The 17,283-nt window shown below is 33.6% G+C and overlaps 1 protein-coding gene across 1 annotated transcript in view; it reads right to left on the bottom strand.

Moving 5' to 3' along the window:
* The window catches only part of PARD3B (par-3 family cell polarity regulator beta), a 1,311,536-nt gene that overhangs the window by 786,090 nt on the left and 508,163 nt on the right, over positions 1-17,283 (bottom strand). Inside the window, exon 3 of the mRNA XM_044669413.1 lies at positions 14,668-14,839. Within this exon, the coding sequence (XP_044525348.1) occupies positions 14,668-14,839 (172 nt within the window). The remainder of the gene's footprint in view (positions 1-14,667; positions 14,840-17,283) is intronic.

Below are 17,283 nucleotides of genomic sequence, written 5' to 3'. Positions count from 1 at the left end.
GACCAAATTATGACTTATGGATCTATCGAAGCAAATGACCCCAATTCCCTCAGTAATTTCAGAGCTGGATTTCACAGCCCACAGTAGAGTGCTTCCAGCAATAAGAAACCCGTTATATGCTTACGTGCTTTGTAGTAGGAATTCAAAGGCTCCATCAGCAGCAAAACCCGATATTGAGCTTTAGTTCTGCTCTGTGTGTGGTGTAAGTGTATTTGTCTAAGATCAGATGCCAATATTTAAACTCACATTATGGGCATAGTAGGTATTTAGATACTACAACCTAATTAAAGTAAAAAAAAAATCTTCCCCTTATTTATTCCTTTACCACTAACTCTTGAAGATCAGTGCCATAGAGGGATTTTATTTCTTAAAAATTCAGAAAAAATGTTCCCATATGTTTCCTTTATGTAGCAAATTAGTAAATTAAATAGAAAATGGGCATTACTTTCAATCATGATCCATAGCTATATGAAGTTCTCTGAAAACTTCTGAAAACAAAAACAGACGAGCTCAGTGTTTTGAAAATAATTATACTACAACAGACATAAAATCTTATTTCTCCTTACAGTTATGAAGAAGCACTAACACATATGGAAACAGTCAAATGACTGAGGCACCTTTTAGATTTCAAGTCAAAGACAAAAGCTGCCTTCAAACAGGAATAAGGTCATCTTCTAAGTTTCTGCTAATATATTGATGAGGGAATCAAACTAGTGTTAGTTCGGTCTCATCTTTAATAAAACTAATTTCTCTCTGTAAGGGATGAACCACAAAAGCATGGCAGAGCGAGGACAATAAATTTTAGCAAAGCTAAAAGCACTATTTATGTGTATACATGATTAAAATTGTTTCTGCTATTAAATTATACATAAAGAAATAGGGTTCCTTCTGGATCCATTTGTTTTTATGCCTACTTGAATATAGGTTTGTTTCATATAGTCAATTCTTTATTATCAATATCAAGAAAATTGTTGACATGAGTTTATTCTGAAAGTTAAGAACAATCCACAAATTTTGATCTAGCTGGGTCTAGGGAATGATGATGCTGAGTAGAGCATAAGTACCCTCATGATTAGGAATGACTGGGTTTATTTCCATCTTTCTACCTCAACCAGACTGTGTCTTTGTTGGACTGCACTTAATTTAACACTTCATAGATCCATGCCTCCGTGGACAGTTTAATTTATACTGTCCCCTGGTGGCCACTGGTCTAATGATGTGCCTTTTCACACTTTGCCTGGCTGTTCTTTGTACAACAAACATACACTGTTTCTGTGAACATAATGACAGTCTTGAGGGCTTGATAGGATACTCTGCTGGCATAGCATTTATGATCCCAGAATCACTCTATGATATAATGAAGAATGAAAGCAAAAGGAAGAGTAGATACTTCAAAAATAAAATGAGGACTAAGAAAAAAGGAAATGAGATAAAGCTTTTATTTTATAATCTTAATATACATCAAACTATGTTTTATTTATATTCAGTTTAATACCTTTTTCCTGATATAAGTCCAATTTTAGATTTCCAAATTATAAAGGTGCTTATATCCATATTACATATAAATATATATATTATAGCATACAAGGTTATTGTATGATTTGGTAAAAGTGTATTTTTAATAGATTTTTGAAATCTTTTGTTTTTACATCACACACATTTCCCACTGTATCTTTTCCATTTCCCTTATCAAAGAGCTATCCCTTATGAATAATAATTCTGAGATGTAACTTTAAAAGTTTTTTAAGCTATAAAAATTTAGACTATTATAATTCTAATACATTTGACAAAATATTGTAGTTTTTCATGATTAATTTCATAAAATATTTATTATTCAATTTTAATTGAAAATTTAATCAAAATCAAATTTTGATAACTTCAAAATTATTCAATTGCTAACTTTTCTAATCTATAGAATTATAGTTCTGAATGTAATTTAAAGGTGTTCATTCAACAAGGCGCGTTCTCCTAGGCTCCTCCCTAACCCAGCACTTTTAATAGTTATAAATGGGGTGATAGTTCAAATTGTGTGGCAAATAGGTGGGTGTCCTGAAGCAAACTTCATTACTATTATTTCTTGATATTTTCAGCAACTCATTTAGTTCAAATCTATTCATTCATTTCCATGCAAGAAAATTCAGATGAGTTCAAAATTTCAACCCTTAGGAGTATGTTAGTTACTTAATTAAAAAAATTTGAATAAACTGTGAGGTTAACTCAATATTTTTGGAAAAATAAACTTTCCCAAAGTTTTCTTTTTTAATTATTTTTCTCTCTAACTGTAAAATTCCACTAAAAAAAAGCAAGCAAGCCACAGTGTATAAATTGCCAAAACTGTATACAGACTAGATATTTTTTCATTTGCTACATTTTTTTTCTTTCAGTTTCTTTTGATTCTGCTTGTGGGAAGGTGAGGAGCCACAAGATTTCATTAAGTCTATACTTGAAATGAATGATTACATTTAAAATATGAGTCTAGTGATTGATTTGATAGTCTTAGCTCTGTCTGAAAAATCACATGAATGATTTCCTATTTTAAAATTATAACTAGTTCTCTCTTGCCACTTTCCAAATCAAATCTCTTATTCTGTTGTTTTAAAGTACCCTTAGAGTTTCCACTATTTCACTCAGGAGCAATATCTTTGATATTTCTTTTCCTCTGTAAAGATAAAGAAGGATCCCCAAAGTAGCAGGAGGAGGAGGAGGAAAAAGAGGAGAAAAAGGAGAAGAAGAAGTAGTGGAAGAAGAAAGAGAGGAAAAAGAAGAACAACCACCAGCAGCAGTAGTAATGAATAATAAAAATAACTAACATTTATAGAAGGCCTAGGACATGCCAGTTACCGTGCTAAGTGCTTTAAAATTATAATTTCATTTGAATTTCACAAATACCTTGTGAGGTAGGTATTATTATTCCCATTCAAGGCATGAGGAAATAGAGCTAGGAAGTGCCTGGGGCTATATTTGAATATAGATTCTTCCATCTCAAGGCGGGGCTTTCAGCCCACTGAGCTACCTAACTGCCTCCAGGCTCCCTTTTCTTTAAGTGCTTTTAGTAGAGGATTTATAAAGATCCATTCAGTTCTGAGATTCTAAGACTCTAGAACAGTGATCCCCAAAGTGGGTGCTACCGCCCCCTGGTGGGTGCTGCAGTGATCCAGGAAGGTGGTGATGGCCACACTTTTTTTTGTATTACTTTCTATTCTGAGTTCAATAAATAGTTTCATAATTTCCAGGGGGCGCTAAGAAATATTTTTTCTGGAAAGGGGGCAGTAGTCCAAAAAAGTTTGGGAACCACTGCTCTAGAATGACTTATGTGCTTTATCCCCTTTGACCACAAAATCTTACATTTTATCCACCTCTATAGTTTTCCAACTGACAGGGTTCTCCCTTATCAGCTGCAAAGACCAAGCCCTCTTCTACTTTCCACCTGACTCTATTCAACACAAAATCATTGTCTACTTAATACAAAACACTGTGCTGAGTGTTGGAATAGAAAGAAAAAAACAAACCAAAAAAAAAAACAAAAAAAGCTTAAAAATCTTTAGTTTCACAATGAAAACTGACCTATCATTCTCTAAGGTTCATCAAATAAATATATTATTTCATTTGATTCTAATGACAATAAAGAGAAAATATTGCGATTATTATTATTTCCATTCTACAGTAAGTAACTGTTTTCAAATTCAAATCTTTTTTTTTTTTCAAGTCAAGTCAGTATTCCCTCTTGCTGGCCTTCTTAGGAGGCTAAAATGCAAGCACAAATATCCATACTTTAAGTATAAGCATTATCAGTGTCAATAGAGGGAGTTTCAAGATGGAATGAAGTGACCTTAGCTTGCCAATAGTTTAAGAGAGAAGTTGACATTCCCTGGCATGCAAATGAAAGAAAATATAAAAACTGTTTAAAATTAATAAAATTATATCAATTATCTGGTTTCTAATATTAATAATTCCAAATTTAAGTGAATGTCCAGCTTATTTGCTATATAGTCCAGATGACTATTTTTTAAATTTTAATTTTTTTTAGTTTTTCAGTTACATGTAGGAATAAATTTTGTTAGTTGTTTTCTGACATTTTAGAATTAAGATTTTCTCCCTTTCTCCTGTCCTCTCCCCCTTAGTAGGCTATGGCTATTCACAGTGTCCCAGTATGTGAAACATGCTGATTCCTTGTTGCCTCAGGAACTCTGCTGCCAGATGAGAATTTGTAGCTTTTCTGCCCTCTCTGCCTTCTATATCTGTGTGGAGTGGCTCAGACTGGGCTCATTCCCATTGAGTAGCTTCCTTGTCTCTGGTGGAGTTGCAGCAATTTGGACTGCTCTGAGTTGTTCTGGTTCTCACAGATGTTGTGCTGTCTGGGCTACTGTCTCTTACACCAGTGAGACATGTTCCTCCTGCTTTCCTTTGTTTTGAAGTGATTTATTTTCTTTTTTTTGTGTGTATGGCGGGACCAAGGGAATGGAGTGTTCTTTATTCCACCATCTTAGTTCCCAGCATGCAACCTAGGTCAGATGACTTTAAAACAATCTCTCTCATCACAAGTTTTTATCACAAAAATCCTGTGAAAAAGGACTACAACTATAACTATTTCCATTTAAAAGTGAGGAAAGTGAGATTACGATAAATTAAATGATTGGCCTTTGATTATGCACTCTACAAGTCTAGAGGAGGAATTAAATTTAGGATTCCAGACTCTAAGAACGATAATTTTTCTTTTAATCAATTGTGTACTCCAAAAAGAAAGAAAAAGACACAAAGATGCAAAAATAATTGCAGAGAGACAGAAACAAAATGAGATAAATGGAAAGAAAAAAACTGAACGACGGGTAGTAGGAGATATATAGACAGACGCACAGAGAGACATAAGAGACTAGAAAAGACAGACAGAATCAGAGAAACAGGAACAGAAAAATAGACACACAAAGCAAAACATGGTGACTATAGTCAAAGATAGAGACTGAGAGAGATAAGCAGAGACAGAGAAAGAAAGAAAGAAATAGAACAAAAAGTCAAGAGGCTGATAGACACAAATATGAAGCATTATTATTCCCTAAATAAAAAATATATATATCTTCCCTTTCCTGTACTGCTTTCCAATTTCAAAATCCTTTCATTTAAAAGTAACATGTATATAGCACTATTTCTATGCACCTCTCCTTAGCAAAACTGACATGTCTTATGCCTCATCCCCTAGGCACCTTTCTGTTAAATGACAGGAAGCTAAACCAATCAATTAATCAGTGTTAATAGGTATGAATGTGATAACATTTAGCTCTCAGGCAATAAATTTATGTTTTAATATGGGCCTCCTAGAGACAATACCTTGGCTAAATGGTGTGATTATAATGAGGTAAATTTTAGGCATTATGGAAAAATAAGGAGAGACTATTTCATGGCAGGTGGAACACTGATGTCTCTCACTACCTCACATAGGGGTAATGAAACAGGACCTTTGTAGGACTGAGCTCAACTGTGTATTACATACTAGAGCTGCTCAATATTCTTTGATTACTTAAAATATCCTTCATTCTATTAATAGGGAATAGGAATTCTTAACCCTTTGTGTGTTACTGACACTTCCCTTCTGGGAGCGTAATAAAATGTATGGATCCCTTCGCAGAACAATAATTTAAATGCATTGACTAAGACATATAGGATTGAATAGGAAATCTGTTATGTTAGAATATAGTTATTGAAATATTTAAAAAAGAAATCATGGTCATAAACTCCATACTAAGAACTTCCAAACTAAAATTTGCTCAGGATCTCTTCTGTAAAACTGGTGAATCTCTTTGTCAATTGGACATTTATAACTTTCTCGATGTCAAAAAGAAGAGTATTAATAGTGAATTAAACCCACAGTGGAACTTAATGAGAAATATCCTATGACTTTAATATATGCATAAAATGTACCTTATTCTGATGAGAATGTAAAGCTGTGTTTTGTTCTATTAAGTTAAATGGTTCTTTTTTTGAAAAACCACAAATAATAAATAAAGAAGGATATCTGTTAGAACTCTCTGTTAATTGTATGACAGGATGAGCTGTGATTGTAAAAGTCTGAACTGTTCCCTTTGCATATTTTCATCAAATACACTCTCAAAGTACTTCTGAACCGTTCTTGTTAAGACCATACATGGTTTTGGGGTCAGCTAGGTAGACTGAGAGCAAGTCCTCAAGATGGGAGGTCTTGGGTTGAAATCTGTCCAACATTTCCTAGCAGTGTGACCCTGGGCAAGTCACTTACACCCCTCCTTACCTATCCCTTACCACTCTTGTGCTTTGGAACCCAATGTATGGCACTGATTCTAAGAAAGAAGGTAAGAGTGTTGGATTTTTTTAAAAGATTGCACATGGATGTAGGCGCTGAAATGCAGAATGCTAAATTAGAAAAGAGTACTGGCTTGGAAATCAGAGGACTTGGGTTTAAATGCTGTTTTGTGACTACAATTTTGTGACTTCAGGGAATTCAATTAACCTTTCTGGGACTCTGTTCTTAAAACAAAGGGCTCATCTATTCCAGGACTACATGATCACACTACACACTACAATGATCACACAACAGTAGAAAGTTACTGATATGCTTTAACTTTATTTTTGTTAATAATATTATTTATGATTTCCTTCCCCCAATCCTTTGGCATCTTCCATGTTTTCAGATAATGTTAAAAGCAATCCGTCAGGGTTTTTGTGATTGCCTCACCCAGCACTGATCCTTTCTAAGTGCTTGTCCTGCCCAGTTTCATATTCTTAAATGCCATTTATACTTCCTCACCTGGAAATCTGATCCAACTCTGAATCCCACTTTGCGGTTCTGTTACCACTGATGTTGAGAAGGGTTAATGTTGAGAATAGGCTCCATTTCTCATCATTTTCTTGCCTTCCCTTCAGTTTCACTTATAAATGATCTTGAATGATATGTTTTTGTATTATTGGTACTAGTAAGAGTGGTCTTATTTTCCTGGCTGACCATGGCTTGGGGAGAGGAAAAGTGGATTCTCCAGTGCTCTGCACACAGAGCACTATCTCTTAGAAGTTCTATCAAGATAAAAGGTTCCAAGGGCAACCTCAGCAATAGACCCTCTTGTCTTGACTACCTATGAAGTTTACTGAGTCTTGAATTATTTGGCTATGACAATCAATAAAACCAATGAAAAATAAAATAAAAAAGGCTTTTACTCATATATAGCTTAGGAAAAGGAGAAGGTAAGTACTAAGTATCACAGTTTTTATTCAGGTGAAATGCAAGAATTTAGTGGTTTGTGCTATAAATATAAGATCCTTGTCTAGGAACTAACTGAGAGATGAAAGAAGGAATTGAGCCATACCAATTGTGCTTTAATTACAACAAATCAAAAGACCTCAATGGCCTGGTGAAGTGAAAATAGTACTAGATTTGGAATTTGAATATCTGGGCTCAAAGCTCAACTCTGTCACTTGCTATGTGATTTTAGACAAGTCACTTAACCCCTTGGGGCCTCGATCTCCTCATTTGTAAAATGAGTTAGACTAGATAAAATTTTCAGAGTACTTTATATTTATTACTCTTTTGAGTCTTGCAACAAGCCTATGAAATAGGAGCTATTATTTATCACAATTAATAGACGAGAAAAACAAGGTTGAGAGGTGTTAAGTAATTTGCTCAGGGGTCAAAAAGTTAGTAAAGTGTCCAATCTCCAATCTAGGATTTCAACTCAGGTCTTTATAATTCCAACCCTATACTCTATTTTGCAAATCTAATGTTATGAGATAACCTCTAATCTTATCTGGATCCAAATCAGTTTAATTGAAATAAATTTTGAAAAGAGGTTCTATAATTAGTGAAGACAACTCTAAAATAAAGAGAAACCTCTTGTTTTCCTTTCTGCATCAAACACTATAATTCTTTATTCATTTGACAACAAATGTTTTTAATCTAAAATAAGACTGTTAAAAGAGTTGTAGAAGGACAAAGAAGACAAATTCTATAGAAAGGCAAGGAGAGGAACAACTTTAGATTTAGATTGCTGAAGCCAAGATTCTTACTTATAAAAAAAAAAAAAGAAAAGAAAGAACATTGCAACATGCAGGAACAATTTTAGCTTTCTTTTTCCCTTATTGCCTTGTTTTCCTCCCATACTATTTGCATAATGGGTAGAAAGATAGCCATTATGCAAATTCAGAGATCTGGCTGAAGTCAGAAATTGTGCTCCAGACAAACAGAAGCCTACACAATCTCCTTTCTGGCCACCTTCAGCCATCCCCATTGTGATATATCATTTAACATGTTTTGCTTTAGGAAGAATGGTGAGAAAAGAATAAAGACTTTATTTGATGTCTTTTTCACAGGTTTTAGACTAAAAGAAGAGCTATTATATTTTTTTTCTAGGAAATTGGGCTATATCAAAAACACTGCAGGATGGTAGCACTGAACTTCACAGATTATTATTTACCTGCTCATTTTATAATTAAAAACTCATCTTCCCGAGTTCAAATCCAACCTCAAATCTCATTATTGTGTGACCCCGGGCAAGTCACTTAACCTTGTTACCCTTAGTGTGTCGTCTGTAAAATGATCTGGAAAAGGAACCAGCAAACTCTTCCATTATCTATGCCAAGAAAATCTCAAATGAGGTCATGAAGAGTCATACATGACTGAAGAACAACAAGAAGCCAGAAGAGTAGTCTAAGGTCCCAAGGCTCAAAAGTAGAAGAATCAAGACTAGACCTTAGAATTCCTGATTTCAAGTCCAGTACAATTTTCACTACATGATACTGCCCACTCAAGATTCAATTCAATTCAACTTAACAGCAAGCTTTTATTAAATGCCTTCCTAAAGGCAATATACTAAGTTCTCCAGATAGAAAAGAGTGGCTAGACAGTCCAATGGACAGAGAACAGAGTTCAAATATGGCCTCTTAGACTCTTACTAGCTCTATGATCCCAAGCAAGTCACTTACTCCTGCTTGCCTCAGTTTTCTCATCAATAAAAATGAGCTGAAAAAGAAAATGTAAACCACTCCAGTATCTTTGCCAAGAAAACCCCAAATGGGATCATGAAGAATCGGACATGAGTGAAATGGCTGAACAATAGGTAAAACAAAAAATGAAAAAAAAAATGAACAGGTTCTAGTTCTCGTAGAGATTAAGGTCTCCCAAACAGCTAAAAATATATATTCACATAAGTAAATACAAAGAACTGGAAAGTACTATGTTAAGCCTTGAAGGGAACAAAGGATTCCAAGTGATGATGATAAGAAGGAAGAACATTTTAGGTACAGCTTATAACCTGTGAAAAGGGCTAAAAAAAGATTTACTTTTCATTTCAAATAGGAAGAACTGTGTCTACTGTAAACAGCTTTAAACATAATCATCACATTTCTCAGAATTCCCTTTGCCACTCAAGTATACCCTCCTTTATGCTAGCATGACTTACTCTAACACTGGTTAGATACCCATTTTGTCTACATGCTAAATAGAAGGGGGGAAATGAGAGGGAGAGGATTCTTAAAAATAAAATTCAAAAAATACTAATGGGTCACTCAGAACACATATGTATTGACCCTAATAGTACCTAAGACTGGAAGAAAATAAAAGAGCAATTTCTTAAGTTACACCAGTGGAAAATGTTATTTTGATAAGGAACAAATATAATTTGAATGAAATATTTGCTGAGGATCTATTTCTTCATTCTCTGATCCCATTAACTCCACAAGCAGATTTAAAGATTTGAAGATGCAAAAAATACATTGGGAAAAAAAAAACCCTTGTCATAACCAGAGATAATTCTGAATGAAATACATTTTCTGTGTTTCTTCTTTTAAAAAAAGCAGCAGCCATCACTTTCAAAGCTTGAGTTTTAAAGTTCTTTCCAAAATTCAAGATCTTAGTGTTAATAGTAGAAAGTAACCATAATTTTGTCCACATTCCTTAAAGAACCTTAGCTAAGTCAAAATTACCTTTTTGGTATTTTAAGGGGAGGAGAAGAGGGGCTTGCTATTTGAAAACTTTTTTTCAATTTATTATGTTGGTAGAGTCCTAACCATAAATACTGTGTAACCTTTAGTGTGCTTCTGAAAAATCAAACAATTGATAAGTATTTATCAAGCACCTACCAAGTGCCAGTTATCATATTAAAAGCTGGGGATAAAAAGACAAAAAATAAAAACAGTTCTTGCCCTCAAGGAGATTTTATTTTACCAGCAGGAACAATATAAGCAGAGACACATATAAGTCAATGCAAACATTGTAGGAGTTGGATTAGGGCATACCCCATAGAGTGCTGGACTTCCAGGATCCATTCCATGGAGTAGGAATGGAGCTGGGCTGAGCTTCCCATAACACTTAGTGACACATATACCTCAGCACTGAAGGACCTGGGCTTTGAGATGATGAGCTAATTCTCTCATTAGATTATTGGGGCTGCAACAATGATAGGAAGGGAATGGGGTTGGGTCCATTAAACATAGTTGACAATAAAATCAGGAAAAGCAATCCACTCAGTAATCTTTAAAAGGAGTGACACCATCTTCTAATGCTCATATTCTCCTATCTGCCAATTATCTGAGGACTCTCTAAATGCCTCTCTTAAACTTTCCATGATGGAAGGGAAGAGGTCTCTTCCCAATAGTTGTAGCATCAACAACTTACCTTGAGCTTAGACCTCATTTCTGGCCTCTTTGGCTTTGTATTTCTACCTGAGTATAGATGAGCTGAGATAGAAGCTGTCAAATTTATAGGAATTTGTAAAAAATTATGGATCTAGAAGGAATGTGGACTGAAGATGAAGGGAAATGTCAGTCCCACAAATTATTTCATGTTTGAGTCCGCTGATTCAGGCTTTAAATCTTTTACACTTTTTTATATTCTAAATTATTTTTGTCTATTTAAATATTTCACAATAAAGGGTAAAATAATATTTTTTTAAAAATTCTCTCTCATTCTCCAGCTCATCTACACTCTTTTAGAAGGCAAGCAATTTGATAGCAATTGTATATGTGAGGTCTTATAAAAAATATTTCCATGTTAGCTATGTTGCAAAAAGAAATGACAAAGTGGAACAATCACTAAATTTTTTATTTAANAACTTTCCATGATGGAAGGGAAGAGGTCTCTTCCCAATAGTTGTAGCATCAACAACTTACCTTGAGCTTAGACCTCATTTCTGGCCTCTTTGGCTTTGTATTTCTACCTGAGTATAGATGAGCTGAGATAGAAGCTGTCAAATTTATAGGAATTTGTAAAAAATTATGGATCTAGAAGGAATGTGGACTGAAGATGAAGGGAAATGTCAGTCCCACAAATTATTTCATGTTTGAGTCCGCTGATTCAGGCTTTAAATCTTTTACACTTTTTTATATTCTAAATTCTTTTTGTCTATTTAAATATTTCACAATAAAGGGTAAAAAAAATATTTTTTAAAAAATTCTCTCTCATTCTCCAGCTCATCTCTACTCTTTTAGAAGGCAAGCAATTTGATAGCAATTGTACATGTGAGTTCTTATAAAAAATATTTCCATGTTAGCTATGTTGCAAAAAGAAATGACAAAGTGGAACAATCACTAAATTTTTTATTTAAAATTTAATTTAAATTATTCAATTTAATTAATAATTCTATTTAATATTTATTTAATAAATATTTATATTATTAATATTTATCAATTTGTATAATAAATACTATTAAATTAATTAATACTAAATATCAGTAAATATTCAAATAAACACAGTTATTAAATAATTTTGTAATTAATTTGAAAATAAATTAAATTATTTAATTATAATTTTAAACTAAATCAAAGTTTAAAAAGTATATTTCAATCTGTAATCAATGATCATCAGTTCTCTCTCTGGAGGTGGATAGTATTTTTTTTTTTATTATAGGTGCCTTGGAATTGTTTTGGATCATTGTCATCGTCAGAGTAGCTAAATCTTTCACAATAGATTTTCTTAAAATATACTTTCACTGTGCACAATATTCTCCTGGTTCTGCTCACTTCACTTGCATCAGTTAATGTGTAATGTTTTTCCAATATAGTTTTTACCTCTTAAAATCTTAATTATGCATGTTGAGTTAGTGGTATGGGAGAATTAACAAACAGATGTTCTGCAAATATTTCACTGAAATTATATTTGTTCCTTATCAAAATAACATTTTCCACTGGTTGTACTTGATATTTTTTGGTATTTTTTAAATTTAATTCTTAGATAATATTCATTTCAATACATATGTGCTCTGAATTACTCATCGCTATTTCTTGAATTTCACTCTTAAGTATCCCATTTATTTCTCTCATTTACTCCTCCTCCTAAATATTTTTAGGGTAACTCAAACTAGCAGAAAGGATATCCTTCTTTAGTTCTGTTCTTTTCATCAATAATGTTTGCAAGTCCTCTCATTAAATATCCATTTTTTTCCTCTGAAGGATTATACTCAGTTTTGCCCATTAGATTATTCTTGGTTGTAATATTAGCTCTTTTGCCTTCTGGAATATCAAGCTCTATATACCTATAATGTGATAGTTTCTAAATATTGTGTGATTCTGAATGTAGCTTCACAGAATTTGAATGATTTCTTTCTGGCTGCTTGAGGTATTTTCTTCTTGACCTGGGAGCTCTGGAAATGGCTATAATATTTCCGGGAATTTTCATTTTGGATCACTTGTTTCAATTTATATTTTATCCTCTACTACTAGGATATCTGGTTAGTTCACTTTGATAACTGTTTGAAATGTGATGTTTGCGTTTTTTTTTTTTATTATCACGGCTTTTAGGAAGACTTGTAATTCTTAATGATCTCTTCTAAATTCACCTTCCAGATGTGCTGTTTTTCCAATGAGATTTTTCATATTTTCTTCATTTTTTTCATTCATTTTTATATTTCCTTATTGCTTCTTGATGCCTTGTAGAGTTATTAGCTTCTATTTGCCCAATTCTAGTTTTTAAAGCATTATTTTCATCAGTGAGTTTCTGTATCCGTTTTTGCACTTGATCAAATCTGCTTTTTAAAAAAAATTATTTTCAACAGTGAATTTTTTTACCTCTTTTTCCATTTGGCCAATTCTGTTTTTAAAGTATTATTTTCTTTAGTATTTTTGTGCCTCTTTTACCAAGCTTTTAATTGTCTCTTCATAATTTTCTTCTTTCATTTTCTTTAACTAAATTTTCCTCTATTTCTCTGATGTGATTTTGAAAATCATTTTGATGCTATCCTTCAGGTTTTCCACTCCTTCTCACATGAAAGTGCTCCTCTCTATCCTTGAACTATAAGTAAGAATTTGGTAAAGGAGTTGTCAAAAAGTATCTTGTCCTGCATCTATACTAGCACAGTGGTATCCTATAATCTCTTTCTGACTAGCTGACAGGTCCTCTTACTATTTCTTGCTGAAGAGTTCCCAATGTTGCTGCTACTTCTACCATCATCACCTAATCCTAACACTGATGTTTCATCCAGGCATGCTCCAGGTAGGCCTCCTCTCTGCCATTACAGATTTCTCTTTCTAGCTGCCTATATTATTCTGGACCTGAAGAATGAATCAGTCTTACTTTCTGTTTTCTCAGCTACTACAGAAATTAATTTGGGGAATTATTTTTAAAGTTTTTGGAGAACAATGTTGGGAGATTTCAGCTGAGTACTTTCTGGACTCTGCAATCTTGACTATACCTGCAGAAGTGAACGTCTCTTCTATTCCTAAAGTTTGTTCTGTATTGAGGGAAAAATGATTTTCCTATACTAGATATACATTATACACTGGGTACCTTTGTGATAGCTTTTGGGGATATCCCAGATGTGAAACAAACTTTACCTTTAAGAAATTCTCCCTAGAGGTAAAGAGATAATGAGAAAAGAAGACTTATCTTTATTTTTATAGGCAAGACTCCATCAAAACTAAAAGTGGTCCACATATGAGACCAGAGGGATGAGAGACCTCTTAGTGACAGAAGATGCTCTGAAAGTCTCCCAATCCAGCACTAGTCTATTGTTATGTAAAAACAAATAAAAGGCACTTTTATAGAAGAGGCCCTAAAATCTAGGGGAATCAAGGAAAGTTTATGTAGAAAGAAGAACCTGAGCTGAATATTGAAGGAAATCAAGGATTCAAGAGGAGCTGATAAGGAGGAAGTGCACTGTTGGCAAAAGGGACAGACAACATGGAAAGGCACAGAGATAAGAGACAGAATGTGCTTTGTGGAGAATATTAACCTCAGTTTCCTTAAACTGTAATGTATTGGAAAGAGCATAATGTAAAAGAAAACTGGAATGCTTTGTGAAGTCTGTGAAATTCTTTAAAAGCCAGATGCATTCATCTTTGATCCTATATGAAACAGGGAGTCATTTGAATTTACTAAGTAGGAAAATGGCATGGTCATATGTGTTTATATTTTAGGAAAATTATTTTAGCAACTATGTGGAGGATGAAGATGAGGTAAGGAGGATGTTTAGGAGGCCACTGAAATACTCCATGCATAAGAAAAGCGAACAATTGACATCTCAGTATCATCAGAACAAGACATGAAAATGGTCATTTTAGAGGAAAAGAAATGAAGAGGAAAATATTTTTAAAGGAAAAAAGGTAAAAGGCTATAAAGAAAGGCACAGAAATGAAGTACTACGTAACACAAATTCCTCTTTTATAACAATTTAATCATTTCAGACATTATAGATAACTTACCCATATACACATACATACCTAATTTCAGAGCAGAAGTAGTTACTTCAATTTCTCCACCAATGGGTTTAAAGGCAGCCAGCTGGTTAGCCACTTCTGTATCAAAAGAATCTGGGCTGTGACTTTCTGTTAAGTTTCCAGTAGGGCTCTCAACCTTATTAATTGATTCTTGTTCATCAAACACTGCAATCAGCTGTAAATGGATTAATAAAAAGGAGTTATTTTACACAGTATTTATTTTATGTCAACCAAGAACATAACAATTTTAATTCCGTATTTTCTATTGTTTTTAGATTAAGGCATTTCTTCAGATCTTTATGAATCACTTTAAAATGCTCACTAACTTCCTTAGTTCTTGATAATTTCATGTTCTCTGCATGGAACTCTGTACTTTCCCCAATCTCTTCTATTCTCCTAATACATTAGGAGAGAAATTTTCTATGAATTTTTCAAAACATGAGAAAATATTTAGGTCAATACTAATTGTAATATCTCATATTAATGAGGTTCTATAGGATTATAAAGCTTTTTAGACAGATTATTTCATTAGGTCTTCACAACAGATTTGTAAAGTAAGAAAATATGAGTGATGTTAGCCCCCTTTTCCAAAAGAGTAAACTTTTGGATGATGACCAAGTTCCTAGGTCTAATAAGGAGCTGGTTCTAAAACCCAAATTTTCTGATTCCAAGACCAATGTTCTTTATATTTATATCAGGATGGCTATAGCAAATGTCCTATTCTTTATGTGAGATCACTGAAGATATCTCCTTTAAAAAAACCCAGATCCAGATTAGATAAAACCACAGAATTTCTGGAGTTAGAAGATATTTGACAGAAGATATTCTCTGTTTGCTGATGAGGAAACTAAAACAAACAATAAAGTGATTTGAACAAAGGTATGCTCTTATTTAGTATAAGAGTCTAGATTTGAACCCAGTTATTCTGATTCCAAAATTTACTGGATTTTTTTAATGGGATAAGAGTCGGGGTTTCCACTAGGTTACCATGGTTGATCCTAAGAAATAGGCTTTTCCCTCAATTAGATACAGAAACATTTTTTGATGATTCTTTTTCTAACATCTTGTGATTCAGATTCTCCTTCCCTCTCCTCCTGTTCAGATTGTAAAAAGTCTGTTAGAGGTTATATTAATGCTTTCATACAACATATATTTTCATATTCTTCATACTATGACAGAAGATATATATCACACACAATAAAAAACTCATGATGGAAATTAAGTGAAAGATGGTATGCTTTCATCTACAATCAGACTCAAATAGTTCCTTCTTTGGCTATGGATAGTTTTTTCCAACATGAATCCTTTGAGGTTATCTTAAAGTCTTGCTTTGCTGATAACAGTTTAGTTCTTCAAGTTGCACAATATTTCTGTTACTCTATATAGGGTTCTCTTGATTTTCCTCAATTGATTTTGTATCAGTCATATAAGTCTTTCTAGGTTTTTCTCAACTCATCCTGCTCATCATTACTTATGATGCAAATAGTATTCCATTACAAGCATAAGTCACCACTTATTCAGTTCTTTGCCACTACATAAAGAGATGCTAAAATATTTTTGCACAAGTAGGTCCTTTTTCCCTCTCTGATCTCTTTGGGATACAGATCCTGTAGTGGTATTGCTAGGTCAAAGGGTATGCACAGTTTCATGGCACCTAAAGGGGTGCCATATCGCTCTCTAGAATGGTTGTATCAATCCATAGTTCCATCAACAGTGTATTTGCGTCCAAGTTTTCCCATTCTCCCTCCAACATTTATCATTTTCCTTTTTTGTCATATTAGTCACTCTGATAGGTGTGAGGTGGTATCTCAGAGTTGTTTTAATTTGCATTTTTCTCATCAAAGAAGTAGGCATTTTATGTGATATGATTGAGTGGTAACACAAGATAGCACTTGCCTAAAAATCTATCCTGCATCAACTTGCAATAGATTAAAAACTTTTATTCTTTCTTAAACCCTTACCTTTTGTGTTAGTACTAATTCTATGAGAGAAGGGCAGTATGCTCAAGTCACTCAACTAGGAAATGTCTAAGGCCACATTAGAATCCAAGTCCTCTCAACTCTAGGCTTGACTATCTACTGTTTTATCCAGCTGCCCCTTTAAACATCTCTATTAATAGTATTTGAGTTGCTCCTTTTTGTTAAGAAACTATCCCTAAAAGCCAACGCAAAGTTTTTAGCTGGCAGGGAGAACAAATAAAACATCGGCACCTGCAAATACAATAGTATAACATACATTTTCACATTAATTAGGCAAAAAACTAATTATTGTCATAAGGAAATAAAATGAAGGTAGCTGGGGGAGATAAGAGTAGGAAAAAGAAGGGGACTCAGAAAAGGTTCTGCCCAGAGAGAGTCAGCCTCGGGTACAGAGTGAGCTTAGGGAAGTCAAATACAAGAAGACACAAAATCTTCTAGGAGTGAGAGGGATGGCAGGGACAACATTGTGGGTTTAATCCCAAAACTGAAGGGACAGATAATAGAGAATTTATATTCTAATTATAATTGGAGGGAAGAGAATAATTAGAAAACTATATAAGCAAGAAGGAGTTGTTTGGGGAAACAACTAACACTTGAATCTCACTCTAATTTGAACTGGACAAAGGATAGATTATACACA

Source organism: Gracilinanus agilis, chromosome 3, assembly GCF_016433145.1.
Source record: "Gracilinanus agilis isolate LMUSP501 chromosome 3, AgileGrace, whole genome shotgun sequence".
NCBI classification, from domain to species: Eukaryota; Metazoa; Chordata; class Mammalia; order Didelphimorphia; family Didelphidae; genus Gracilinanus; species Gracilinanus agilis.
The sequence above is the reverse complement of the archived record's forward strand: the minus strand, read 5'-3'. Positions and strand labels throughout refer to the sequence as shown.